The sequence below is a fragment of the Podarcis gaigeae genome (genome assembly GCF_964106915.1).
Source record: "Podarcis gaigeae genome assembly, chromosome: 17".
NCBI lineage: Eukaryota > Metazoa > Chordata > Lepidosauria > Squamata > Lacertidae > Podarcis > Podarcis gaigeae.
Window position 1 is genome coordinate 41,884,236 of NC_139694.1, and position 27,872 is coordinate 41,912,107.

The window sequence follows — 27,872 nt, forward strand, 5'->3', positions numbered from 1 at the left end:
GAGGCAGCCATAGCTAGCCTGTTCCCAAGAGACATGGCATCCCAAATAGCCCACACCAGTGCAACCCACTATGACCTTAGAAGCCCACTTCAGTTGCACTGGATGAGCCTGAGTGTCAGTATTATGCAAGAGGGAGAAAAGCTTTTATCTACTTTCTACACCCCAGGCATCCTTTGCAGACACATCAGTCATGCCCATTGCTTCACTTTTTAATCCTGCATTGTGTGAAAAGGTTACTCCTGCTTGAACCACAAACTACCTGCATTCCAAATTTTAACCCTAACCCTAACCCTATGTCAAGGTTAAATTTTGTATTTCCAGAACAGTGGCAACAATATATGTATTTGGATCATTTGATATGTACCTGTTTGAAGGGAAATCCAAGGAATGTTGATTTTTCTTCTTTCTACATTCTTAGGATCCGGACAACCTTCACAAGAAGGTGTAGTACAAGAAGACAATTCTTCCTTGGCAGTTGTGGTTTCTGATATCTCCATTCCTACTGGCCCTTCATAATCAAACCTTCCAATTCCTTCTGATGGCACTCTTCACCTGCTAGCACTTGAAGAGGGAAGCCCTTGCTTTACAACATTTCATAGCTCTTCTGAACTAATGTAATACAAAGGCTTCCTAACAACACACGGCCCATGATAGAAAAGGAAGCCTGTCAGATTCAATCCTGATAAAATAGTCCTGGTTATGTCATGTTGAGACGAAAGAGATGAGTTAGTAATAACTACCAAGGCTCTCTGACTCCACTGCAATGTAGGCTCAACTAACAAACTGGGAAATGGCAACTTCCTTCATTTGCTGAGTAGGACTGGGATGACATAGGGAAGGAAGAAGACCTGCAGCCTAGTTAGGATTCAAAATTTGCTGCTCTTTTGATTTCTCTGCTTGAATTATCAATAAAAAAATTAGATGCAACTTATCTCTCTCTCCTCCATTATGATCAGTGGGTAGAGGCTTCCCCAAGTAGTCTTAATTCTATTTAATAATTCTACTTGCGTTCCCATCCTCAGGTGCAAGTGCAACTGCAAAAACTGAGTGGGAACAATTGTTCCCTCTATATCCGTTTCATAACTTAGGACCACATAACACATAAAGGATATTTCACCAATCCAGTTTGACCACTGCCCACAAATGCTGGCCATGGAATTAATAGTGTACAATCATCTTAGCATAGCCTTCCCTAGCCTGATGCCCTCCAGATTCCCTCATAGAGTTGGAAGTCCAACCCCCTGCAATGCAGGAATCTCAGCTAGAGCATCCATATGGCCATCCAACATCTTCCTAAAAACCTCCAAGGAAGGAGAGTCCACAACCTCTTTTTTTTGTTTTAATGAATATTTATTAGCATTTTCAAAAAAGAACAACACATATAACAACAAAGACAAAAATAAACAAACAAAAAAATAAAAAAATTCCAAAAATCCAAAACTTAAAAATAAAAACAATTAAAAACACCTGAAAGTTCAAATACTTATTTTCTTTTAACTTGTTTCTCAGACCTCCTCACAGCTCCCCTTCTTATATTCCAATTTAAATTATTGGCTCAGCAAATCCTTAATTTACTTCTCCATTTTAACTTAATTTAATTTATTCTAACATTGTTATTTTATTTTTCTTCTTTCTTCCATTTCCTCAATTTATATTTACAAACCTTATTTTCATTTAATTTAGCCATTTAAAAAAGGATCAATTTTAACTTAACTTTTAACTCAATATTTATACCTCATTATTTTTTCTTAAACATTTTTAAAAAATTTTCCTAAAGTCAACCAAAATTTTCCTTCCACGTCTTTCCCAATTTCCATACCAATAGCAAAGCAAAGTAAAAACAAAACAGACTATATATTTATATACCCTTTGGATTCCCAAACTCCACCCACCCTTTTCCCAGTTTCAGTCCTCAACAAAAATCCATCAGTCTCAATATACTGTTTAGCCTGGAGATCTCACGTCCGAGGCTCTCAATTCTCTCTTAGTTCCTCTCTGCCGGTCTTTTTGGTAGTCTTTAATGTTAAACATTACCATACAAAAATTCCAAAAGGTCAACCCCCCTTTCCCTCTGTTTAGAACGCCACAGTTCCTAGGATGGCAGGGGTGAATTATGTGCCATTGGAAGAACAGCTGCAAGGTCCTAATTTATTGCAGGGAATCAAACCCATAGATTCTAACATGTTTGTAGCCATGCCTGTCCTTCTTAATGTTTCTGTTAAAAGGGTCACACAAGCAAGACAAAATAACAAATAACAGTGGGGCGGTGATAAGGAAAAAACACACATTTTATTCACACACCCTATCAGCAAGGATGTGGGCTCAAGCATAAATGATTAAGCAAAACACTAGGATGTGCCCAGACTTGTTCCAAACAGGAAAAACAATTAGTGCCTCCAGCAATATCACACCTGTTGGGAGGAAGCAGAAGAAAAACTATTAACACTCTGTAATCCCATCCAGGTTTTACACACAAGAAAACCATGAGTTGTCTCACTTACCTGTTATGTACACTTACCTGCTATTATCCTAAGGTAAGACTTGGTTATTATACAGCCCCCGTACATAAGGGCAGCCAGTACCACCAATTGATCACAGGAGAAGCGCCACTGATTCAATAATGTGCAAAACACTGTATTCAAAATGATCTGTCAAGCTTTGACCAATCAACGTTAGCAAACAGCACCACCTAGGGTACATATCACTGGTACTGCAGCCTTACATCGCACTCCTTTCCATTCAACCCTTTCTGTCAAGGAAGAAAATCTCACCAAGCCAGCAAGGCTTCACTGTAGCAACTTTTATTAATTACTTCCTGTCTAGGTCAAGGCATTTTGCAGATGGTTGCAGACTAAGGTAACTAATATATATTCACAAAAGATCAAGCTGACCACCAGATCTTCTCCATTCCACTTTTGTTCCACTCAGAAAAAGGATTGGGAAATATGACTCTAGAAGCCATGGATCCCAAGGCGTGCAGTCACGTACTCAGTGAACCTTGCCCTAGAGAGAGTGTCAAGTCCAGGTGTCAAACTGCCACCCATCACAATCACAAAGGTGATGTGGTGAACCAGGAATGGATTCAGACCAGGACACAAAGAGACTGTGATTTACTTAGCTCGAGGGTAAATAGCTTTGTTTTCTGTCATCAGAAAACAGGATATCAGGATCAGGAGGTCATCACCTCCTGGTGAAGGTCAGGAGGAGTGAGGAAACTCAGGTTACAACCCCTGGACCAGCAATGATGTATTGATGACCATGTCTGAACTGTATTCTGGGATATGGGGGGAACTTTTAAAAGTCAATGTCTTCTTTTTTTGTTTTGACTATGGCAGACCAACACGGCTACCTATCTGTAAATGTCTTCTTTTGTTCAGGGTCTTGCCTTTCTCCCTGTTGGATTAGGTAGGACCCTGCTATAGCAGTTTGCTTTATACCAAATAAAGGTCAGGCTTTGTCAGGGGCTCAGGAGCAGAGGCACAGGGAAGAGGGGAGATGGAGAGCGAGGGGGAGGAATCCGAGGGGAGCGTAGGAGGGGACAGTGGTCCGAGGGATTCCATGAGCCTCTCCAGCGAATCGGAAGATTCACAAAAGGGGGCGCCAGTGGCCAGGGGCAGGGGGTTCCCAAGGGGAATGCCACAGGAGCAAGGGGGCAGCAGGGACTCCCAGAGCAGTAGTTGGAAATCAGGACCAGCTTCCCCACCAGAGCAGAGTGGGGGGGAAGAGTCCCAGGTATCGGGGCCAGTGCTTTCCCCACCAGGGAGAGGAGACGAGGCAGAGCTGACCACGCCTCCATCAGAGAGTCAGGCAACGGAGGGGAGGTCAGATCCGGCCAGTGTCACGGAAGAGGGAAGCAGTGATAGAAGCAGTGTAACGGTTAGGAGAAAGGTCACTGGGTTGGCGCGAGAAACAAGTTCAAATGTACAGGAGCGCGGGACAGCAGAGAATGAGGATTGGGAACCGGGTCCTAAAGCCCGCCGGAGGCAGGGGGAGGAGCTAAGCGACTCAGCGTCAGAGGAGTCCAGAAAGGGCAATGTCCCGGTGGGCAGGAGGACCCAGAGGAGGAGAGAACAGCGCAGAAGGTGGAGCAGGGCTAGGATCTTAAACTGGTGCGGAAGGGGAGGTGATTCAGACAGGACTTCGCCGATCTAAGGTCTAAGACGTAGGGCTGCACGCTCTGGCGTTGAAATGGAAACTAAACTTCAATAAAGACTTTTGTACATTACATCAACCTGGCGTTGGTCCTCTGTGAGCTGGGACCTAGAGGCAGCTCTGACAGGCTTCTTGGCCACTTCACTTCAGGTTACTCTGGTTGGTGTCCGTTTTTACTCCTCTCTGACCAAGGGAACCACACGAGGACCTAGCGGATTTACAGTGTCCCTTAAGTTATTGCAGTGTCTTTTTCAGTGTTTTACCACTCACAGAGCTACAATTCCTAGCATTTCTAACTAGGATATCAGGATTCTTTAGAGGAAGGCATGTGTGGTGACCAGAGCTCAGCTTAGCTCCATTTCTTCTTTTACTATTGTTTTTTCTTTTTTCTTAAAAAAATGCCCACATACAAATATAAAATATACTGGCAAATAGACCATATAAATACAAATATCCACAAAGGAACACCAGTGAATATGTGAGTGTCCAAAAGCCAATGTTTCCTACAATGGTTGTAAGATCTAGAGCTGCCCACAGAAGTGCCAGCCAACAGCTCTGGCATCAACCATTAAGTCCTCTGCAATGACACACAAATGTTATTTCCAGAGCCACAGACTATAAAAGCCCTTGGACTCCTTGGACCTTTCCACATACCTGCAGCAATGAAGGTTGTCACCTTTGCCTTATTCTGCCTACTCATAGCAATAGCATACGAGGCCAAAGTATACAGCATTTGTGACTTCTACTATGCACTGAAGCCTTTGGGACTGGATCCATTTAAAGGCATCTTTGCAGAACAGTGTGAGTTTTGCCTGTTTGGGTGATCAAACCTTTCTATTGTAATAAATTAATTTGGTCCAATTTGATTGTTGTTTTTTCTTCATTTTCTTTTCTTTTCCTGAATGGTGTATTCCCATGTATTCTGACAATGTTCAGAATGTTTCTTTGATGCTTGAGAGTGGTGAAAGTTTTCAAAGAATGTGGCAAATTTGGAAACTAAGAAACTATGGCAGCATAAAACTAGCAAGGTTCAAAGGAGTCATTTGAGAAATTTGAAATGTTTTAGAGACATCACAAACATGTTAGAAGTTATTTGTTAGTTTATAAGCACTGCTTGCTGTGTACAAGGAAAACTGAAGTTTGAATCAATAAATCACAACTGAGAATTGTTGAAGACAGCATTTTCAAAGTGTTGAAATCAAGGCTGAGGCTGAAATTTGACTAAGCCAAATAACCACATTTTTCTATTTTAATATTTCTGAAATTGTTTTAGGAAACAAAATACATCCCTGTACATTCCTGATTGTCATGTTATGCTTTCCTACTAGATCTCTGTGCAGCTGATCAGTCAAGCAAACTCGACACATTCTACTATGAGAATATAGATGGTGTCCCACGCTATGGAATATTCCAGCTAAGTGGCCTTGAGTGGTGTGATAACGGGAGGCACTCCTCTCAGAATAAATGCCACACACTCTGTGACAGTGAGTGACTTCTGAGATCCAAGAAAAGAGCTTTCTTTCTTTCTTTCTTTCTTTCTTTCTTTCTTTCCTTCCTTCCTTCCTTCCTTCCTTCCTTCCTTCCTTCCTTCCTTCCTTCCTTCCTTCTTGCTTTCTTTCTGGTTGTGCTATCTCAGCATCGAGGAAAAGGCACTGCATTCCCTCTCTGCATTATATTTCATATATTTAACAGATGTTGCTTTAGGGAACTGTCCTTGGGGAAAATTAACCCTTGTTCAGAAACCAAGTCTCACACAGACAAAATTTCTGGTTAAAGAATGTTTGGATTATTTACTAGCTAAAGACTGGTTACATTAAAGATTGTTTCTCCCAATTTATTTGTTTGTTTATTAATTTATTTATTAAAACTATTTCTATTCTGCCTTCCAATACCTAAAATGGCTTGGCTTACAATGTTAAAAACCACCAGTCAATAAAACATTAACTAAAAATCACATTAAAAAAGAGATGCAGGTACAGCAGATAAAAATTGTTAATGACTAACCACTTTAGGAGATTACAGAAATAAATTATACAGGCCAGATACTTGCTGGAAAAGAAAGGCCTTCATGAAGTGATGAAGGAGGAAAAGCGGGCTTCCCTAGCAGATATAGAGTCTCAGTATGGCCACCAACCCAACTCTTGTAAACAAGCTTCCATAGAAAGATCTAAATGCACAGGCAAACTCATAGGAAAGGTGATAATTCTTCCAAGATGGTCCCAAGCCATTAATTAACACTGAATAAGCTTAATTTGGGGACGCGGGTGGCACTGTGGGTTAAACCACAGAGCCTAGGACTTGCCGATCAGAAGGTCGGTGGTTGGAATCCCTGTGACAGGGTGAGCTCCTGTTGCTCAGTCCCTAGAATCATAGAATCATAGAGTTGGAAGAGACCACAAGGGCCATCGAGTCCAACCCCCTGCCAAGCAGGAAACACCGTCAGAGCACTCCTGACATATGGTTGTCAAGCCTCTGCTTAAAGAACTCCAAAGAAGGAGACTCCACCACACTCCTTGGCAGCAAATTCCACTGTCAAACAGCTTTTACTGTCAGGAAGTTCTTCCTAATGTTTAGGTGGAATCTTCTTTCTTGTAGTTTGGATCCATTGCTCCGTGTCCGCTTCTCTGGAGCAGCAGAAAACAACCTTTCTCCCTCCTCTATGTGACATCCTTTTATATATTTGAACATGGCTATCATATCACCCCTTAACCTCCTCTTCTCCAGGCTAAACATGCCCAGCTCCCTTAGCCGTTCCTCATAAGGCATCGTTTCCAGGCCTTTGACCATTTTGGTTGCCCTCCTCTAGACACATTCCAGTTTGTCAGTGTCCTTCTTGAACTGTGGTGCCCAGAACTGGACACAGTACTCCAGGTGAGGTCTGACCAGAGCAGAATACAGTGGCACTATTACTTCCCTTGATCTAGATGCTATACTCCTATTGATGCAGCCCAGAATTGCATTGGCTTTTTTAGCTGCCGCGTCACACTGTTGGCTCATGTCAAGTTTGTGGTCAACCAAGACTCCTAGATCCTTTTCACATGTACTGCTCTCAAGCCAGGTGTCACCCATCTTGTATTTGTGCCTCTCATTTGTTTTGCCCAAGTGCAATACTTTACATTTCTCCCTGTTAAAATTAATCTTGTTTGTTTTGGCCCAGTTCTCTAATCTGTCAAGGTCGTTTTGAAGTGTGATCCTGTCCTCTGGGGTGTTAGCCACCCCTCCCAGTTTGGTGTCATCTGCAAATTTGATCAGGATTCCCTTGAGTCCATCATCCAAGTCGTTGATAAAGATGTTGAATAAGACAGAACCCTGTGGCACCCCACTAGTCACTCTTCTCCAGGATGAAGAGGAACCACTGATGAGCACTCTTTGGGTTCGGTCAGTCAGCCAGTTACAAATCCACTGAGTGGTAGCATAGTCAAGACCGCATTTTACCAGCTTCTTTACAAGAATATCATGGGGCACCTTGTCAAATGCCCTGCTCCTGCCAACCTAGCAGTTCGAAAGCACATTAAAAGTGCAAGTAGATAAATAGGTACTGCTCCAGTGGGAAGGTAAACGGCGTTTCCGTGTGCTGCTCTGGTTCACCAGAAGCGGCTTAGTCATGCTGGCCACATGACCCGGAAGCTGTATGCCAGCTCCCTCAGCCAGTAAAGCGGGATGAGTGCCGCAACCTCAAAGTCGGTCATGACTGGACCTAATGGTCAGGGGTCCCTTTTTAAGTCCAATTTATTTATTTTAAAAAAATCTACATTACAATAAAACAATCTTAACTCTAATTGGAAATGATTTTATATTGTGGTGCCTGTGTGGAGAAAGTTTTGAACTCTCCTGTCAGGTTTGGTAGTCTCTTCCGCACAAGACGCGACCTCCAAGTTTTATTACTTAGATTTATTTAGTAATTATCGGGTTCAACAGTCTGAGCTTCATTCAATCATTCATCAGCTGCCAGATCTATCCTCTTCCGGAGGAAAGATGACACTCTCCACCCCTTTCCCCTCCTTTTCCCTGTTTGATGCTTTTCTGCTAGACATTCAAAGGCCTGCTTTGGGGGCTTTCTTGTCCTCCCCCTTGTTCTCTCCACTCTGTGCTCCCTCTCGCTCTCACTGTGTTAAGGCACTAGATTTTTATTGCTCTCTAATTCTTCCCCCTCCCCTTCACCTTCTTCGCTGCCTGTCAGCTCTGGTTCTCCCCCCTCCCTTTCAGAATCCTCTCTGTCTGTCAGAAGGGGACTGTGTTTGACAGTGGGCTCCTGCTTGCTGGTCTAACTAGTGAGTTTCTAAGAGCAACAGGCCACTTTCATCTTTGCTTGGCCATGTGTGCTTTAATTGGTTGATCTAATGTGCAACACACACCATCTCCATGCTCCTCATCAAGAAATCTTAAACCACTGAGCCTCTTGGGCTTGCTGATTGGAAGGTCAGCGATTTGAATCCGCATGACAGGGTCAGCTCCGCTTGCTTTGTCCCGGCTTCTGCCAACCTAGCAGTTTGAAAGCACACCAGTGCAAGTAGATGAATAAGTACTGCTGCAGCGGGAAGGTAAATGGTGTTTCCATGGCTTCCATCATGGTGTTCCGTTGCTCCAGAAGCAGCCACATGTCCCAGAAACACCAGCTCCCTCAGCGCCCCATAGTCGCCTTTGTGGGCTAAATGTATATAGTACATTAACTGATTTACCCCATGAAAAAAATTAGATACATTATCCTATATATAAAACATATATGCTTAATTATGCATTAAATATTTACCCCATGAATATCCTAATACAATACAATACAATACAATACAATACAATACAACACAACACATAACATTAGGGGTCCTTTACCTTTTTTTTTTAACCAACTACAACCTGAGGCTACGATGGAGGGGCTCACAGCATCACCATCACAAGATGGTCTTGCTTCTCCCACAGGCACAGCCTTGGATCAAAACGCATTGTGCTCTACCTCCACCTTTTCCAGCCTGCAACCTCCCGCCTCCACCAGTCACATCACAGCCAACTCAACTCTAATCTCTGGCTTTGTCTCCAAACTGTGAACTGGAGGAGGGGCCCCACCCAATTAACATCTGGCACAGAGCCCCCTCTCCTTGGCTTCCTTAATACCTTTCCTTTGTTTTCTTAATGTCTTGTCTCCTAACAAAGAAGCTAGTCTGGCTTATCAGTATATTTCAACCCTTGCTGGGTCCAGGAATTTAGGAGAGTCTCACCCCCACAAACTCATAACACTGTATTTGGGGTTTTAGTTGGGCTTTGTCTTGGATGGATTCTTCATTAACTCATTTTCATTAACCTCCAAACAGACTTCCTAGATGATAATATCACAGATGATGCTCTGTGTGTTAAAACAATTGTCAACAGTACAAAGGACATGACTGCTTGGTGAGTAGCATCAGGTCCTTTTTTTCTAGAAACAAACAAACAAACAAACAAACAAACAAACAAACAAACGATGGCTGAAAAATATTACTTAATCAGAACCTTCAGTAGAAACTCTATTAGGTGGTGAAAAAGGGGTACATTCAGACAAGCACATTGCATATTAAATAGCATTTAAGTGTCATTTGATTTTGCTTTAGGCCACTTTGTTGTGAAAAGTAGAGAGGAAAATCACATGAGATAGGAATAAGAACAAGCTGAACTCAGGGTGCTGATCATTTGTGAGAGCCTTCCCTGCTTGGCCTTCCCCAAAGGAGCAGCAACCTGTACAGAAAGGAGCAGCAACCGGCTGCTAAGTGTATAGGATGCCATCCTGGGGGGGGGGGCATCAGGTTGGAAGAAGAGACTAGGTGGGAAGGAGAGTTCAGGTGGGAAAGCCTGCCCCCCTGAATCCAAAGGCATCCACTCCACCACTATCTTTTTCCAGAAAGACACAACTGGTTGGGTACATCCCTCTTATTGTGGTGTCTCCTTCTTTTTGCCTGATGTCCTGCCACCATGAAAGCCCCAGATTGCTCTGGATCACCATGGTGATCCCAGGCCTTGTCAACCCGACTTGAGCAATGGCTGGATCTCCCCCCCCCCCCATTGGCCTTGACCTGTTTGGGTGCACAGCTGTAGCACTTTGTGGCCAGTCTTCCTGTTGCCAAATTCAGTCTTGCAGAACTATTTTCTTTTAATAACTCTGTAGCATTGGACAAATGCAAAATAACCAATGTGTTTCGTCCACCCATTAGGCCACTCTATGAGAAATACTGTGATGAAGGTCGGGTAAATCGTTATTATATCAAGTGCCTTTTTGGTGGAGTTACACAAAGAAGAAAGTTTTTGCTTCGGAACCTGCCTTGACTTCTATAGAGGGTCGCATTGTCTTAGGTTTGGTCTGACAATGTGCTTCACTTCAGAGCCTCATCTCTTCTCATTTTGTAAAGCTTTGGATCCCCCACCCCACCCCCATGAAACATAATGGGAAACCAACAAACACCAACCTCATCTGTAATTTTTGAAATCTGTTCACTTCCTGAGGTACGCTCTCTCCTAAGGAGAGAAGCTTAAGAAGCTGAACCCCTTGAAGGGACACCATTTTTATTCCCCGCTTGCTGCAGGGCTCTACATAGGGCTACCTTTGAAGATGACTTGGAAACTACAACTAATTCAGAATGCGACAGCTAGACTGGTGACTGGGAGCAGCCCATATAGTGCCATATAGCACTAAAGCATTTACTGGCCCCCAGTAAATTTCCAAGCACAATTCAAAGTGTTGGTGCTCGTTATATATCATCTCCCTTTTTTTAAAATAATACTACATTCCGAAATGGAAAAAAATAAAATTTAAAATGACGTTTGTTCAAAAACCAGAAGCATTTTTACGAGGTATTTCTGATCAAGGACTGCCGAACGAGAAATGGAAAATATTCATGTATGCGACAACAGCGGCAAGAATCCTAATAGCACAAAACTGGAAGACTGGAAAAATACCTTCAGAAGCACAATGGCAGGAAAAATTGATGAACCATGCAGAATTAGCAAAGCTAACGGATAAGCTACATGAAAAAGACAGTGATTTTAAAAGAATGGGAACCTTTCATAAACTATCTGCAGAAACAACTGAAAGAAATGGACTTAGTAGCAGGATTTGAATAAACATTCACAACTTTACTTAACAAAATGCATGAATAACATTGTAATAACGTTTTGACAGATAAGGAATAGCAGATTGTATCATTTATGTAACAAACCAGAGGGGAAGCTGAAGTAAGTCAACGGGAAGGGGGGGAAATGTAGAATGTATGTTTGGAAATGATTTTGATATTTGTTGTTAGAAAAGAAAACTAATAAAAATTATTTTTTTAAAAAACAAAAACAAAGTGTTGATGCTGACCTTTAAAGCCCTGAACAGTGTTGGCCCTGTATACCTGTCTGCACCCCCATTGCTCAGCCGGGACACACAGGTCCTCCTCTGGTGGTTCCCTCACTGCAAGAAGCCAAGTTACAGGGAACCAGCCAGAGGGCCTTCTCAGTAGTGGTGCCCATCCTGTGGAACACCCTCCCATCAGATGTCAAGGAGATAAAGAACTACACAACTTTTGAATATATTATATATAAATATATTCAAAGATAATTATGAAAAAAATATGGAAATAAAAAAGGAATTTAGGGATTTGGGGAGGAATGAATCTATCATTATTAGGAAGGATATTGGTAATCAAGATGAATGTATTGCTAAAAATGTTATTTTTGTTTCAATCAATCCCAGTGATAAGCAATGTGAGTTGCTTCAAAGAGTGGCAGAATTTATCTGGAGAGGTGATAAGCCAAGAATAAAATATAAATTATTAACAGATCTTAAAGAAAGAGGTAGCTTCTCCTCTTTCATCAGCCAGATAAAAAATTATATTATGAAGCTTTTTGCATTTGCTGGATCCAGGATTCGATAACATTAAAAAACACAGAATTACTATATCTAGAAGGACATGGTAATAGACTTGGTTGGCATGCGTACTTGTGGTACCAGAAGGCAAAAGTACATAAAAGCTTCCAGTCATATAATCAGAAATGTGATTTTTTTAAGTTTGGGGAAAATATAAAGATTTGTTAGAACAAAAAACATTATGGTGGCTTTTCCCGCTGGAAGCAATATCCATGAAAAAAGTAAATATGAAACATAATTGGGCAACATATAGAGAGCTGTTAACGGAAATAGATAATAATTAAAATTGAAGGAATTTCAAGAAGTAAAGGGAAAGATAACTGATTTCCAATTAAAAATAATAAAAAGATGAAATTTCAAATTTCCTGAGAGAAATAATAGAAAGTGATACTAAATTGCTATCAAATATTGTCAAATATGTATAATATTAATTAGAATGGGAAACCAGGGCAAAAGATGTGGGACGTAATATACAGATGACAGATTGGGAAAGAGTATGGAAGAATGATATAAAATTCACAGCCTGTACCTTACTTAAAGAGAATTACATGAAAATGATGTATCGCTTAAATTTAAATGTATAGGTTAAATTTAACAATGGTTAAATTGGCAAAAATGTATAAAACAATAAAAATTAAGTGTTGGAAATGTAAAGCAGTAGAAGGTACGTTTTATCATATTTGGTAGCAACGTAAGGTCATTAAAATATTTTGTGAAATGATATATAACAAATTGAAGAAAATGTTAAAAATAACCTTTGTTAAAAAACCAGAAGCTTTACCTTTAGGGTAAAGAATATAAGAATTTGTTCATGTACGCAACAATGGCCGCACATATTGTTAGCCCAACACTGGAAAGAAGATGTCTTCACTAAGGAAGATTGGCAAATTAATTGCGGAAATGGCTAAATTAACTGGGAAACTTAAAAATCAAGATGACAACTGTCAGGACTGCCTCTAGGTCCCAGCTCACAGAGGACCAACGCCCGGTGGATGTAATGTACAAAAGTCTTTATTGAAGTTTAGTTTCCATTTCAAAGCTCTGGGCGTGCCGCCCCACGTCTTGACTCTAGACCGGCTAAGTCCCCTCTGACTCACTGCTCCTCCCACACCAGTTTAAGATCCTAGCCCGGCTCCACCTCCTGCGCTGTTCTTTCCTTCGCTGGGTCCTTCTGCCCTCTGGGGTTTCCTCCTTCCTGGACTCCTCTGACGCTGAGCCCCCTGAGTCCTGCCCTTCCTTCCGGCGGGCTTTAGGACCTGGCTCCCTTCCCGGGCTCCCTGCTGTGCCGCTCGCCTGTACATTTGAACTTGGCGCGCGCGCCCAGCCGGTAACCTTCCTCCTGACCGTTTCCCCACTTCCCGATGTGGGCGTGGCCAAACCTGACTCCTCTCCTCCCGCTGGTGGTGAGGACACTGGTCCCGATTCCTGGGACTCCCCCTCCCCACTGCGCTCTGGTGGGGAAGCTGGTCCTGACTTCCAACTGCTGCTCAGGGACTCCCCGCTAGCCCCTTCCTCCTGGGGCTTCCCCCCTGGAACCCCCCTCGCTCTGGCCATTGGCGCTCCCTTCTGTGAGTCCTCCGATTCGCTGGAGAGGCTTGTGGAGTAACTCTTTCCACTGTCACTGCCTCCACCCCCCTCGGACTCCTCCTCCTCACTCTCCATTTGCTCCCCCTCCTGTGTCTCTCCTTCTGAACCCCTGACATCCATCCCCCCCTCGAAGCCCCCCTTCCCCCCTCCCCCTCTTCAGGTGCGGGTTCCGGGTGCTCCAGTGTTGTGGGGGTGAGTTCAGGATACAGTTCGTCCCCCGAGGCGTGCAGCCATCGGGATAAGTCCGGGAAGTCCTCCATGGGCTCGTCAACGGCGATTTCCTCCGCTTCCATCTCCTGGGCGGTGTGTTTGAAATCTGAAGCCGCCCCCAAATCACCCAAGACCCCCTCTCCCCCTGTCGCCTGAGGTGACGCCACTTCCCAGGGTCCCTTCGGCATGTCTCTGCGCCAGCCCACTTCGGGTTGGTCCTCCCACCAATAAGATCCCCCCGTGCCAAAACCTGAGAGTGATCCCTCTGGGGAACTGCCTCCCGGAGTCGATTCCTCAGCTGAAGAGAAACCCCAGAAAGTGCTGGCTGAGAGTGTGGGTGTGAACAGACAGTCGTCGAAAAAGCCCGCCGGCATGGGCTTGTGCGGGAAAAGTGTATGGAATTCTTCCTTGAGCCACTGCTCCTCCAATGCGTAATCCGGCACCCACTGTTGGCGCTGGCCGGGGTGTCCTCTGTGGCAAGAAGATATTCAATCCCGTCCTCCCCCCACCTTGAGTCTAAAATCTCTGTGGCTTCATTGAGTGGCCCCCTTCTCGGCGACCCCCCCTTTTTGGGCGCTTCCCTGAGCGGGTCTGGCGCTGTCCCTGGTGCCTGAAACCTGTGGGGCTCTCTGTAGGGTGTGAGCACTGATCTATGAAAGACCGGGTGCATTCTGGACCCCTCCGGGAGTGTCAACCGGAAGGCCACTGGGTTGATCTGCGCCTCTACTTGGTACGGCCCTAGCTGCTTGTGCCCGAGCTTCTTCTTGGCCAGCGATCTGGCTGGAACTGCCTGGGCTGCTAACCAGACCCAGTCTCCTACCCGGATGTCTTCCCCAACCCTCCTGTGTCGGTCTGCCTGCACTTTGTAAGCCTGTTTCGCCACCTCTAACTGCCTCCTGAGCTGCTCGTGGATCTCCTGCAACTCCGCTGCCACGGCCTCTGCTCCCTGCAGCTCCCCTTCCCTCACTTTCTCCAAACCCAGGAAGGTTCTGGGATGCCGTCCATTGTTGGCGAAAAACGGTGTCACCCCCGTGGACCCGTGCTTCGTGTTGTTGTAGGCAAACTCGGCCAACGGTAGATAGTCCACCCAGGTCGAGGGCTGCTGGTTCGCGTAGCATCTCAGGTACTGCTGCATGATGGCGTTGACCCTCTCCGCCTGCCCGTTAGTCTGCGGGTGTCGCGCCGAAGTTGGAGATGAACTGGCGCCCCCGGTCGGACAAGATAGACCGTGGCAGGCCGTGCACCTTGAACACGTGGTCTATAAACAGCTTAGCGGTCTGCTCGGCCGTGGCCACCTTCGCGCAAGGAATGAAGTGGGCCATCTTGGTGAACAAGTCTACTACCACGAGTACTGCCGTCTTGCCTCTCGAGCTGGGCAGATCCGTGACAAAGTCCAGGGCCACCCTCTCCCACGGTTCGAACGGTGTCTGTAGCGGTTCCAACAGGCCCGCCGGCGGCTGGTGTACCGGCTTTGCCCTTTGGCAGGTGTCGCACCTATTGACGTAGTCCGCGACATCCCCCCGCATCTTGGGCCACCAAAAGTCTCTGGCTACTAAGTCCACCGTCTTCTCCTTGCCGAAGTGTCCCGCGCTGGGCGCGTCGTGCAGCTGTTGCAGGACTTTCGCGCGGAGGTTGTCTCCCGGTACGTAGAGGGCTCCCTTGCGGATGAGCAGGCTGTCGCGTACCTGGAATTCGCCGTCCCTCGCCGTGCCGCTACGCACCTCCTCCATCTTGGCTCGAGCGAAGGAGTCCGTCTGCAGCGCGCGACGCACCGCGTCCAAGTCCACCGTGGCTGACGCGCATGCCCACGCCTTTGGTGCGAAAATGTGCTTGGCTGCCGCCGGTGCCTCTTCCTCGAGATACTGCGGTTTCCTGGACAGCGCGTCCGCCATGACGTTGTTGTTTCCTGGGATGTATTCTATCCTGAAGTCGAAATCTGCAAAGAACTCCGCCCAGCGGATGTGTCTCTGGTTCAGGAACCTCGCCGTGCGCCAGTACTCCAAGTTCTTATGGTCTGTGCGGACCTGCACCGTGTGTTTGGCTCCGACGAGGAAGTGCCGCCACGCCTTGAAGGCTGCATGTATGGCCAGCAACTCCCTGTCCCAGATGGTGTAGTTCTGCTCCGACTTGCTGAGTTTTCTGGAGTAGAAAGCGCACGGCCTCCAGTCCCCCTGGTGGTCTTGCTGCAACAGGACGGCCCCCACGGCCCTGTCCGAGGTGTCCGTTTCCACTCTCATGGGCCTGCTGGGGTTCACGTGTAGTAGGTGTTCCTCGGACGCGAAGAGATGCTTGAGCCTCTGAAAGGACTGCTCTGCCTGCTCCGTCCAGATGAACTTCTTCTTCTTGGAACTGAGGGTGTCGGTGATGGCCGCTGTCTGCATGGCGAAACCTTTGATGAATTTGCGATAAAAGTTGGCAAAGCCGACGAACCTCTGGACTTCCTTCCGATTGCGTGGGCTCTTCCAGTCCAGCACTGCACGTACCTTGGCACTGTCCATGGCGAGTCCCTTGTCGGACAGTTTGTAGCCCAGGAAATCCACCTCCGTCTTGTCGAACTGGCACTTCTCCAGCTTGGTGTAAAGCCTGTGCTCCCGCAGCCGCTGTAGGACTTCCCTGACATCTCTCTCGTGAGCCTCCTGCGACTCCGAGAAGATCAGGATGTCGTCCAGGAAGCAGACGCACTTCTTGTAGAGAAGACCCGCCAAGACATGATGCATGAATGCCTGAAAACAGTGGGAGCCATTTTGTAATCCAAAAGGCATAACTCTATATTCATAGGTGCCCAGCGGCGTAAACATGGCCGTTTTCCACTCGTCGCCTTCCCGCACTCGAATGAGATTGTACGCTCCGTGCAGATCCAACTTGGTAAAGATGCGACCCTTCCTCACCGTCGCCAGCAGGTCATTGATCTTGGGCATAGGGAAGGCTGAGGGCTTGGTTTTCGAATTTAAGACGCGAAAATCAACGACCAGCCTCTTCTGCGGCGTGTCCCGCTTCTTTACAAAAAGCTCAGGACTTCCCCCCACCGCCTTGGACTCCCGGATGAATCCCCGCTTCAAGTTGTGATCTATGAACTCCCTGAGTTCCTGCAGTTCATCCTCAGACATGGAATACAGTTTCCCCGTCGGCAGCGTCGTCCCCTGTGGGGAGGCAGCCTGTCGGCTTCTTTCTCGCAGAATACCTCCAAAAACTCTTTGTACTTGTTGGGTACCGCTTGCAACATGCCCAAGTTTAGCTGTGGTCCATCCTCGTGCCCCTCATCTTCCAGGTCGGCTAGGATGCAGTGTTCTGCGCAGTAGGAGGAGCCGAAGGTCAGTTGGCGTTGGTACCATGCCAATGCCGGGCTGTGCCTATCCAGCCAACTCATGCCCAACACTATGGGCGTGTCTGACAGGCGGGTGACGTTGAAGCTGATGACTTCGCGGTGATTCCCAATGCGCATCACCATTGGCGGCGTCTGCTGCAGCACTTGCCCTCCCAGTAGCTCCCTGCCGTCCACCGTGACGACGTTCAGAGGTACGGTCGCTGGCAGAAGGGCTATGCCATGTTGCTGGATGAACTCCATGCCTATAAAATCTGCATTGCTCCCAGAATCAATGGTAATGGGGATTTCCACGGTGAGCCCATTGGGAAGTTGAAGGGATGCGGTGAGCTGCACCACTGGTTTGGGCGGGAGGGGGTCCGTGGGCTGTAATATTCCTGGGGATTGCTTCACTGACTTGTCTGGCTGGCCCCCAGTGGCTCCATCTCCAGCCAGACAGTGGAGTTTCCCTGCTGTGGTTCACTTTGCTGAACTGCTTCTGTTACTGTTGCTGCGGCTGCAGTGTGCTTGCGAAACCTCTGGGGACACTCTTTCGCCATGTGCTGAGCACTGTCGCAGATGTAGCACTTCCTGGTCCCTCTAGGAGGCTTCATTTTGACTGCTCCCGGCGTTAGGGCTCCGGCGGTGGACTGAGCCTTAGCACCACCTATCTCCATCGGCTCCTCTCCCCCTCCCAGCGGAGGCATGGATCGAGCGCACGCCGCTTCCTTGGGAAAGGGGGGTGGTGCTCTTGCTGGCGTACGTCCCCAATGCCCTTCCTCCTTGCCCCAAGGGCGTTCTTCCAGCCTGACTCCAATCGTGAGCGCCCTCTCCACCACGTCTTTGGTGGTCTGGGGTCTCTCCCCCCTTGCAATTTCGTCTTTCACAGCTCCGTTCAGCCCCTCCCAGAGCAGGTCTCTGACGGCAGGCGATTCTCTCTCCCACCCCAGTGCGTTCACCAATGCAAAAAAGCGTGAGTGATATTGCCTTACAGTGGCTCTGCCTTGTCTTAGTCCGTGAATCTCCTTCCTAGCGATATCAACATCAATTTCAGACAAAAAACACGCATCCATCGCTTTAATGAAGGCAACCACATTTTGGAGGGCTGGATCCTTATCTCTCCAGAGATTGCGCAGCCACGCTTTAGCTTCTCCACGTAAATGCGATACTATAAATCCCACTTTCTCTTCCTCCCTTCTAAAGTCTTTCTCTACCAGCTGCAGTGCATATATTACATCCGCTCTGAAGTTAGGATACTGCTGCAGGTTCCCATCGAAATGAGACACAAGGCTCCCCCCTCTATTCCCCAGCCCAATCCCTTCTGGTCTGGTGGTCTGTAGCCCCTGTGTAGTCAGCACTTCTAACCTGGTTCGCAGATCCTGGCATGCAGCAGCTGCTTCCTGTTCCTTCTTTCTGGACGCCAAAATTTCTGCGTTCAGCTGTGTCACTGCGTTCTGCAGGCTTGCTATCTTCTCTTCGGTAGTCATTTGCCTGGTATTCGTGAGCTCGCGAAGCACCAATCTTCATCCCTCGCTGCTTTCCCTCACGTCACGAGGTTGTAAAATTGGTGGACTGGAGAGGGGACTTACTGTCAGGACTGCCTCTAGGTCCCAGCTCACAGAGGACCAACGCCCGGTGGATGTAATGTACAAAAGTCTTTATTGAAGTTTAGTTTCCATTTCAAAGCTCTGGGCGTGCCGCCCCACGTCTTGACTCTAGACCGGCTAAGTCCCCTCTGACTCACTGCTCCTCCCACACCAGTTTAAGATCCTAGCCCGGCTCCACCTCCTGCGCTGTTCTTTCCTTCGCTGGGTCCTTCTGCCCTCTGGGGTTTCCTCCTTCCTGGACTCCTCTGACGCTGAGCCCCCTGAGTCCTGCCCTTCCTTCCGGCGGGCTTTAGGACCTGGCTCCCTTCCCGGGCTCCCTGCTGTGCCGCTCGCCTGTACATTTGAACTTGGCACGCGCGCCCAGCCGGTAACCTTCCTCCTGACCGTTTCCCCGCTTCCTGATGTGGGCGTGGCCAAACCTGACTCCTCTCCTCCCGCTGGTGGTGAGGACACTGGTCCCGATTCCTGGGACTGCGCTCTGGTGGGGAAGCTGGTCCTGACTTCCAACTGCTGCTCAGGGACTCCCCGCTAGCCCCTTCCTCCTGGGGCTTCCCCCCTGGAACCCCCCTCGCTCTGGCCATTGGCGCTCCCTTCTGTGAGTCCTCCGATTCGCTGGAGAGGCTTGTGGAGTAACTCTTTCCACTGTCACTGCCTCCACCCCCCTCGGACTCCGACTCCTCACTCTCCATTTGCTCCCCCTCCTGTGTCTCTCCTTCTGAACCCCTGACAACAACATATATAAAAAATAATGGGAAACGTTTATTGCATATTTACAAAAGCAGTCTATGCAATTTAATACATTAGCAGGATTTTTAAAAACACTTGTAATGTTATATATAACGTGTAAACTTGGAGGTAATTAGACATAAAGATTTTATTGACATGCATAAATGTCACCAAGGGAGGTAGTGGAGGGAAAGTGGGGGATTCAAGTAATCCCAGAATGTGGATTTAAAATTGATTATATATAGTTGTTTTAAATGTTTTGGTTTATGTTTTGTTTTGTTTTGTTTTCTTTAATGCAATGATTTTTTTGGGGGGTGAAAATTATGTGTGTGTATGAACTACACAACTTTTAGAAGGCAGCCATGTTCTGGGGGCTGGGGTCGGGGGAAGCTCGGGCTTCCCCAGCCCCGTGCCTGGGGGGGGAAAAATAAAAATGTTTTTATTTATTCCCCCCCCCCAAAAAAAAACCTAGGTGCGTCCTATGGGCCGGTGCACCCTATGGGCCAAAAAATATGGTAATATACATAGATATTTGTAAACTTGTTAATGTTGTTATTGATTCACTGACATCACATTCATTACTTTATTTTTTTGTTATCATGTCACTCATTTTCTTTATATCTATTAATTTCCAGCTGCTTTTTGTGTGTTACTTCCATCCCTTCAAAATCCTCTTGCAATTTTTATTGTGGTTTATTGTGAGCAGCGAGTGACATCCAGAACTAAAAGCAGATTAGCCTAACAATTGCTCACTTACACTTTCTCTTTCTCTTTCCCTCTCACTGTAGTCAAAGATTAACATCTTATACCCTTTTAAATGTGTTTGTGAGCAGGTGTTTGTGGGGGAGGAGTATTTTGTTTCCCTAAATACATTTGGCTTGTAGGCACAAAAGTACTCAATATATACTCAGGCAGGTGCAGACCTGTGAATTTGTTATCTTGAACATTGTTTCTGTCATCCTGACCTTCTCTGATCTCCATCCAGAATAGAAACTCTGAATAGAAATTCAGATCAAATGAATCATTTATTCATTAAAAATTTTTAGCTGACCCTAATTCCCAGATGAGGATCAAAGCTGATTTTTAAAATGAGAACAAACCATTCTTCATCCCACAGGAAACTCCGTGGGAAATGATGAAGGAAAATGTATCATTGTATCTCCCTTTTATCTTTAGAAAGAAGAAAGAAATTAGATTATTGCGTTGGAGAAAGAAAACTATTTGGATGAACACAGTGGCCTTGATTCCTCCTTTAATTCAAACCATGCTACCAGAAATGAGGAACTGGGTATTTGATATCCGGTCAAACTGTTTTTCAAAAGTGCAAAGTGCATTCTACAGGTGCAGACTAGACACAAGGTGCATAAGCATTAAAAGCATATTATTTCCCTCAAGGATTTCTGTAGTTTGTTAAGGGTTGCTTTGAACTGTAACTCTGTGAGGGGCGAACTACAGTGACCAGTGCAATTCAAGGTTTTGGTGCTGACCTTTAAAGTCAGCAAACATTTTTTCGCAGGGGGCCGGTCCATTGTCCCTCAGACCTTGTGGGAACTATATTGTTTTTTGGGGGGAATCCCCCCCAACTCTCCTCTCCCTTCTCCACAGCAGAGAAGGCACAGGTAAACCCCAGTAGCTGCTTACCTGTGCCTTGCGAGCAGCTACCGGCGGCAGGACGAGCGGCATGAAAGGGGCTGCTTAAAATGGCGTTCAGTCAACTGCGGCTCAACAAAGCCCAGCCCCCTTCCTCCTCTAGGCAGGGCAGGAAGAAGCCAGGAGGAGAGAGAGGGGAGGGAAATGGCACAGCCCAAACAATCAGAATCCCCACGCTGATCCATGTGGCAATTCCTGGATCGTCCGCGGGCCAGATCCAGAAGGGGGCTGGATCTGGCCCCTGGGCCTTAGCTTGCTGACCCATGCTCTAAACAGCCTCAACTACGTATACCTGATGGAGCGTCTCCACCCCCATCCAGGACATGCTCTGAGGGCCTTCTCGGGGCTCCCTTATTGTGAGAGGTGAAGCTACAGGGAAGCATGCAGAGCCTTCTCAGTGGTTGCGCCTGTGCTGTGGAATGCCCTCCCTTCAGATGTCAAGGAGATAAACAACTATACAACTAGACATCTTGAAGGCAGCTCTGTGTCACGATGTTTTTAATGTTTTATATTTAGTTTTGTGTTCATATTATGTTGGAAGCTGCCCAGAGTGGCTGGGGCAACCCCCAATGAGTGGGGAATAAATAATAATAATTTCTTTATTTATAAATTTATATCCTGCTTCTCTCACAAAGGAGGAAAACAACAATTAAAAAATATTTTAAAACACAATATGGATTCAGACTGGCATATATCTCAACTAAAAAGGCTTGTTCACAAGCCCTGATGATCAGCAAATTCCCTTTCACAAGCCCTGATGACCTGCAAATTCCCTTTGACCCAGCTGAGTCTTTACCTGTCCAATTGCTGGTGACACCCATGACAACACCAGGTGTCAGGTTGCTGGGTGAAGGTTGCATGACTGAAGGTGCCTTGCAGGCCAGGTGAGGAGATCTGGCTGCCTTGATGAGGTCTGTGGGCCAGAAGTGCCATACTACTGCCCCAAGTTAGATTGCTATGCTGCTAGCTTGCAGCAGGGCAATCTAGTCAGTATATTTAGCATTTTTGTTTATATTTTGTTTATATTTAGCAGTATTGTTTAGCATTTTTATGCTTAATGGATTACAATGGTCAGCAAATAGGAGCTAATAGTGGGGAGCAATCTGCTGCATGAAAATCCATTCTTGTCAAAAGAAGCTCTCCCCTGATAACAATTTCTGCAGGAAAGATAAGTAAAGCACTAGTGTTATAAAAAATAAAAATTGTAGTAGCACCTTATAGACCAACTAAGTTTGTTCTGGTATAAGCTTTTGTGTGCATGCACACTTCTTCAGACCCTTCACCAGACCCTTATCTGGTGGGGTGGGGTTTTTCTCAGAAGGGTAGTAGGAGATGGGTGATTGGCTCAATGAGTATTGAGTCACTATTGTTAACCTATACTTAACATAGCCAACATCTCTCTCTCTCTCTCTCTCTCTCTCTCTCTCTCTCTCACACACACACACACACACACACTCACACACACACACACACACACACACACACTCACACACACACACGGGCAGCTTAGGGACATTCTAGCCTGTTGTTGCACCAACTCAGCAACCTCTAAGCCTCTAAGGCAAAGTAAGGCCCGGGGGCCAGATCTGGCCTAATCGCCTTCTTAATCCAGCCGCGGATGGTCCGGGAATCAGCGTGGAATTTTTACATGAGTAGGATGTTAGAATGTGTCCTTTTATTTAAAATGCATCTCTGGGGCATTGTGGGGAATAGGAATTTGTTCATTTCCCCCCCCCCCCAAAAAAAATATAGTCCGGCCCCCCAGAAGGTCTGAGGGACAGTGGACCGGTCCCCTGCTGAAAAAGTTTGCTGACCCCTGGTCTAAGCCCTCACTGTAGAAAGAGGTGTAGACTTGGACACCCCGGCCAAGTCTACATCCATCAGCTATAAAAACTATCAGGACTCTGGGCATATTACTTCTTAGAGATCTGTGGTAATGAAGGCCCTGAACCTTGCCTTCCTCTGCCTACTCATTTTAGCATCCGAGTCCAAAAAGTATCTAAAATGCGAGCTGCAAGATGAATTAATAAGACGAGGACTGGATGGTTACCACAACATTGGAGTAGGACACTGTGAGTTATTTAGGTGCTTGACTCCCTTTAGCTTCTTTGAATTAATTTAGGGCCAATTTAACTGCCACCTGCTATGGTTTTGTTAAAGGCTTTTTATGGATTGAGTTCGTTGTAATTCATTATTTTCTTGATGTTTAGAGTGTCCTTTAAAATGTTTATGATTTCTCTGACATTGTTTAATATTTGCAGATGTGCCACTTTTCCAAAATGGGTCCATAGAAACAAAATTGGGAATTGAGAACATTTTCAAAAAAAAATATTCAAAAAATGTCCTGTTATTTTCAGAATTATGATTTTTACTTCTTGGGGTGGGAGTGTAACAGAGCAAAACAGTTCTGGTACTATGTGGTAAAAGAGATAAAAAAGAGAGTTTTCAGGTTCTACCATTGTGGTTTGTTTATTAAGTGTTATTAAAGGTGGACATCCTCAATTATGTGTTTCAGATTGTGCATTATTCAGTTTTGCAAAGGTCTCTATTGAGAAAAACCTGCAAACAGTTGAATCTGATGGGAGGAATTCAGTGCAGCACTAAGCAGATTGCTCTATCAGTTCTTTCTACTTGCCTGCAAGGGTTGTTGTTGTTGTTTTGCCCCAGAAAATTTGGGGGGGGGGGCATGGGAAGCCCAGATGTTCAGGCATTCGCTGGTGGGACTACTCTGTCAAATCTGCCCTCATTAAATTAACAATCATTCTAAAAAAATAGAGAGAATTTTCTGGTTTTATAAAAGCATTTATAAAAATAATAAACAAATAGCATCATTAGCATATCTATTTTGTATGTATATGTGTTTTATGCTAAAGAAAAATAATGCCAAATTTGAGAATGGTTAATGGTTAGGGCTGCCATACATCCTGGATTTCCCGGACATATACGGGATTCCGCTCCTGAAAATGGTGTCCAGGGGGAATTTTCAGAACTTGGCAAAATGTCCAGGGAACATTTCTTTCTCAGCACAGGGCTGGCTCCTGCCAGCCGCTTCCCTTCCTGGTGTCTTCTCTCCCTCTCTCCCTTCCGTCCTCATGCCAGCCACCTGATGAAGATGTGCGATGGTGGTGGTGGGTTGTCTGGGTTTTGGCTCTTTGGAATATGGCAACTCTGTAATGGTAACATTCTGTAATGTAATTAGCTGAAATATTGAGTCATATAATATGAAATTTCCTGTTTTGAAGTTTTGCACTTGATATGTAGGAAACAAAAAGCATTCTACCTTTCTAATCTGTGCTTTCCTCCCAGGGTTGTGTTTGGTCCTGTTCGCAAGTCAGTTTGACACGCAACACTATGAGTACACAGATGGCCATCCATACTATGGAATATTTTATTTGAGTGGTCTGTTGTGGTGTGACAATGGAAAGCATCCCACAAAAAACCTATGCAGTATTGACTGTGAGAGTAAGTGGTGACTCTTTGCTTTTGCCTTCTGCAACTCAAGGAGAACTGTTTATTTCAGGGGTGGGAATCTGCTCCCTGGGGCCCTTCGTGGCCCACCAGGGTCTCCAGCTTGGCATGCCAAGCGATTTCCTCTGAAACAAGGTTGCAGAAGCCCCACACTGCTGTCACTTGCAAACTCCAGTCTTTGTTCTCCCCTCCCCATCAACAGCGGGGACCCGAGAAATAAGCAGTTTGTCAGCCCTATGTTCAGAGCTTCCCAGTGCACCAACTTTGGTCTGTTGAGGTGTGGTTCCCAAGTGGTAAACCCACACAACCCACACAAGGGATTTTGACTCATGCAATATGATGTCATATGACTGACAGATAAGTGTCCCCACCCATCCATCAAATTTGGCTCATGGGCATGATCCTGATAAGGATCTGGCCTGTGGAGCCATAAAGGTTCTCCACAATGTGGCAGAGCTTAAGCCTGAATGCTAGCAACATACTTTGGTTCGCAAGCTGTGGCTTAATTATGCCTGCTCAATTATGAGTGTCAGGCACTCTTTGCATGCTCAGTGGCACCCCTTTTTTGTTATTTATATCTTTCAGGACTGAGTCTTGGTATTCGAAAAGGGGTTTTGTGGAGGAGACTTAGGGAACTTTGGCTCAAATACTTAATCCCTCCCCATTATTACTGCAGTTTCTTGTTCTTTGCAATGTGACTAATGTAAGGTTGCCATATTTCAGAAAGTGAAATCCGGACACAAAAGTTGTTGAGGTTCTTTTTTGGGGGGGCCAAGTTGTTGAGCTTAGACTCGTGCCTAGACTCGTTCACATCATTAAACCATTGATCACAATGAAGCCTTCAAAAGATAAAAAGAGGCATTTTTTCAAAGACCAAGCACAGCTTTGACAGAATCACTTGCAGCAGTGACAGGAGACAGGAATGGGAGTCACTAGGAAACTATTTGGATCCATCTGTTTTGGGGAGGCAAACCAATTTAATGGGTCCTTCATTCCTGAAGATTTTTCTGAGGCCAAGTAAGTCTCAGTCCCATCAGAGGTGATGGATCCATTAATGGAGCAGGAGTAACTTGATGCAGACTCATGATTGAGACAATCAGGTGGGCTGAAGCAGCTGCCTTGGGCAGTGGAATCCAACAGGACATTGCCCTGCTGTGGTTGTGGCTTCCAGTGAGATAGAGATGACACAAATGTTGAAGTCTCTCAGAACTGAGGGATTTCAGCACTGCTGCTGAGACTACCTTGGCTACCTCAGGAAGGCAGATGGTAGGTAGCAAGGTGGAGAATACACCAACAGAAGCCCCTATTCTATCCTGATTTGTCCTTCAATGCCAACTTCAATAACTTTCCTGGCAGAGTTTCTGGATGACAATATCGCAGATGATGTTGAGTGTGCAAAGAAAGTTTCTGCAAGCAAGAATGGGATGTTAGCTTGGTAAGTGGCATCAGCTCACCAGTGTCTAAGAATGAAAATATAAATGACAATATCATATAATCAAATCGAGCACAAACTTTTCTGTTTTATGATTACAAGGCAGAGAAAAGATAACTGCTTTCAGCCCCATACTCTTTGTTTATTAAGTACATTTCAAGAGTCCTTTACAATAGAACAGTCTATTATGAAAAATGGTGGAAGAAGTAATGCAAGACAAAATGAAGAACTAGTTGATCACCATGATGGTCTGCTCAGCTAGTACATATCTGGCAGAGATTCTGCTTAAAGAGTTTAGGGGTGGCTGTTGTTGTTTCTCCTTGTGGGGAACAGCAGTGTGCATGGATATCATCCAATGATGCAAATTCAGAATAAAATTAGAAACATGATGTAATAATGAAAGAGAACAGTGTGGAGCTCGTTCTACACTTTGGTGCTTTTTTAGAAAACAAAAAAACTCCAGTTGGGAGCCTCCAGTTGACAGGCCTAATTAGACACCCCCCCCCCCAGGCCTCTCCATTTGTCTTAAGAGGTCATTTGTCCCAAGTCATGCCCACCTGTTCATCTCTTGATACCAAAAATAGAAATATGACATCAGTTGCGGGACCTTGTAAAGCCACTGCCTTATTTTTAAAAGGAAGAACCTGGAGCTCTCAATTCTTCCTTTTCGGCCTCTGCTGAACTTGGTGCCAAATCCCAAGCACCTTGCAGTGCTGGAATAATTTTTGAATTCAAAATGCATCTGCAAAGAAAGAATCTTTTTTTGAAACTGTGGCTGGCTGAAATTTAATATCACCTGATATAATTGTTGTGAGATAATGCCGAGGCCTTGTGCCTTCCCCCAGTGCAGCATTGCTCTGGTCTCCCGTCACACTGATGGGACACGAGCACACAACCAGCAGAGTCCAAAATAGAAGCGTTAGCCTTGAGGTGTAACATCTAATCCTAATTGATTGCAACGAAATCAAACATAACAGTTCAAAGTAAACATGGCTCCTCTTTCTCTCTCTTCCTTGGAGAGAGCACTGAAACAAAACATCACTGTGAGAGAACAAACAGTGTATCTCCCTTTCTGCTTATATAGCTCTAACAATCAGCATTACATACTGATTCAGCATTACATACTGAAATCAGCATTACATACAGACACGTGTTCCAACAAGTGATCCCTATCTGCAGCATAGGGAGGGGTGAAATCCTAACAATTATGTGACATCAGGTGATTGACAGGTGTGGTTCTGTCCAAAGTCACCCTTGTAGGGGTGACCATTTCTGGATCTGGTCCTCCAGCTGGTAACATAGATTATTAAGGCAAATGCCAACTGCCCCAACCTGTCTCTCATAAATGTTGTTTCTTTCTCGCTTCTCTTTTAGGAAGCCCTTTGAAGAATACTGCCTACATCCTATGCCTTCCATACTCTATTGGGAATGCAATAAGCCTTGAAATACAGGCATCCATTTATTATTACCGTATTTTCACCACAAGCTGCTCTGATTGGATAGGGTAGTTAGTGCTACTACATCCTGCATCGGCTAACTGATGAAGGCGGCAGGCCTAAAACCGGAGGACCATTTGATCAAATGACAGGATAATCTTCAAAATTAACAAACACCTTAAAAAAGAAGAAGAGAATCTTCCTGAAACCCTCAACTTGGATGAATCCTATAAACGTGTCTAAATTGATTCCATTCAGACAAAGATTGTATGAAAATATTACATCAGAATCAAGTCAATATAGATAGCATCGAGTACTCTTCTGAACTTGGGGAAATAAAACATTGGGATGGATCCAGGTTAGGTTAATTACACTTCCCACTGAAATAAATGTGACTTCAGTTAGCCATGACTAATGTCTTGAACTGATT

General features: G+C 45.5%; 3 protein-coding genes across 3 annotated transcripts in view; all 3 read left to right on the forward strand.

Moving 5' to 3' along the window:
- Positions 1 to 931, forward strand: part of LOC310834650 (uncharacterized protein) — a 168,484-nt gene extending 167,553 nt beyond the window's left edge. Inside the window, exon 22 of the transcript XR_014559330.1 lies at positions 419 to 931. The gene's annotated coding sequence lies outside the window, so the exon portion shown is untranslated. The remainder of the gene's footprint in view (positions 1 to 418) is intronic.
- A 2,424-nt stretch (positions 932 to 3,355) lies between these two features.
- On the forward strand, positions 3,356 to 10,594 carry LOC310835160 (lysozyme C, milk isozyme-like). Its single transcript, XM_083719957.1, has 5 exons — positions 3,356 to 3,451; positions 4,280 to 4,953; positions 5,481 to 5,636; positions 9,459 to 9,537; positions 10,332 to 10,594. Exons 2-5 carry the CDS (start codon positions 4,746 to 4,748, stop codon positions 10,441 to 10,443), a joined length of 555 nt encoding a protein of 184 aa, XP_083576083.1. The 5' UTR covers positions 3,356 to 3,451; positions 4,280 to 4,745; the 3' UTR covers positions 10,444 to 10,594.
- Positions 10,595 to 22,403: 11,809 nt separating this feature from the next.
- LOC310834521 (lysozyme C, milk isozyme-like) lies at positions 22,404 to 27,853 on the forward strand. Its single transcript, XM_083717992.1, has 4 exons — positions 22,404 to 23,178; positions 24,413 to 24,568; positions 25,931 to 26,009; positions 27,381 to 27,853. Exons 1-4 carry the CDS (start codon positions 23,043 to 23,045, stop codon positions 27,448 to 27,450), a joined length of 441 nt encoding a protein of 146 aa, XP_083574118.1. The 5' UTR covers positions 22,404 to 23,042; the 3' UTR covers positions 27,451 to 27,853.
- The last annotated feature ends 19 nt before the right edge of the window (positions 27,854 to 27,872 follow it).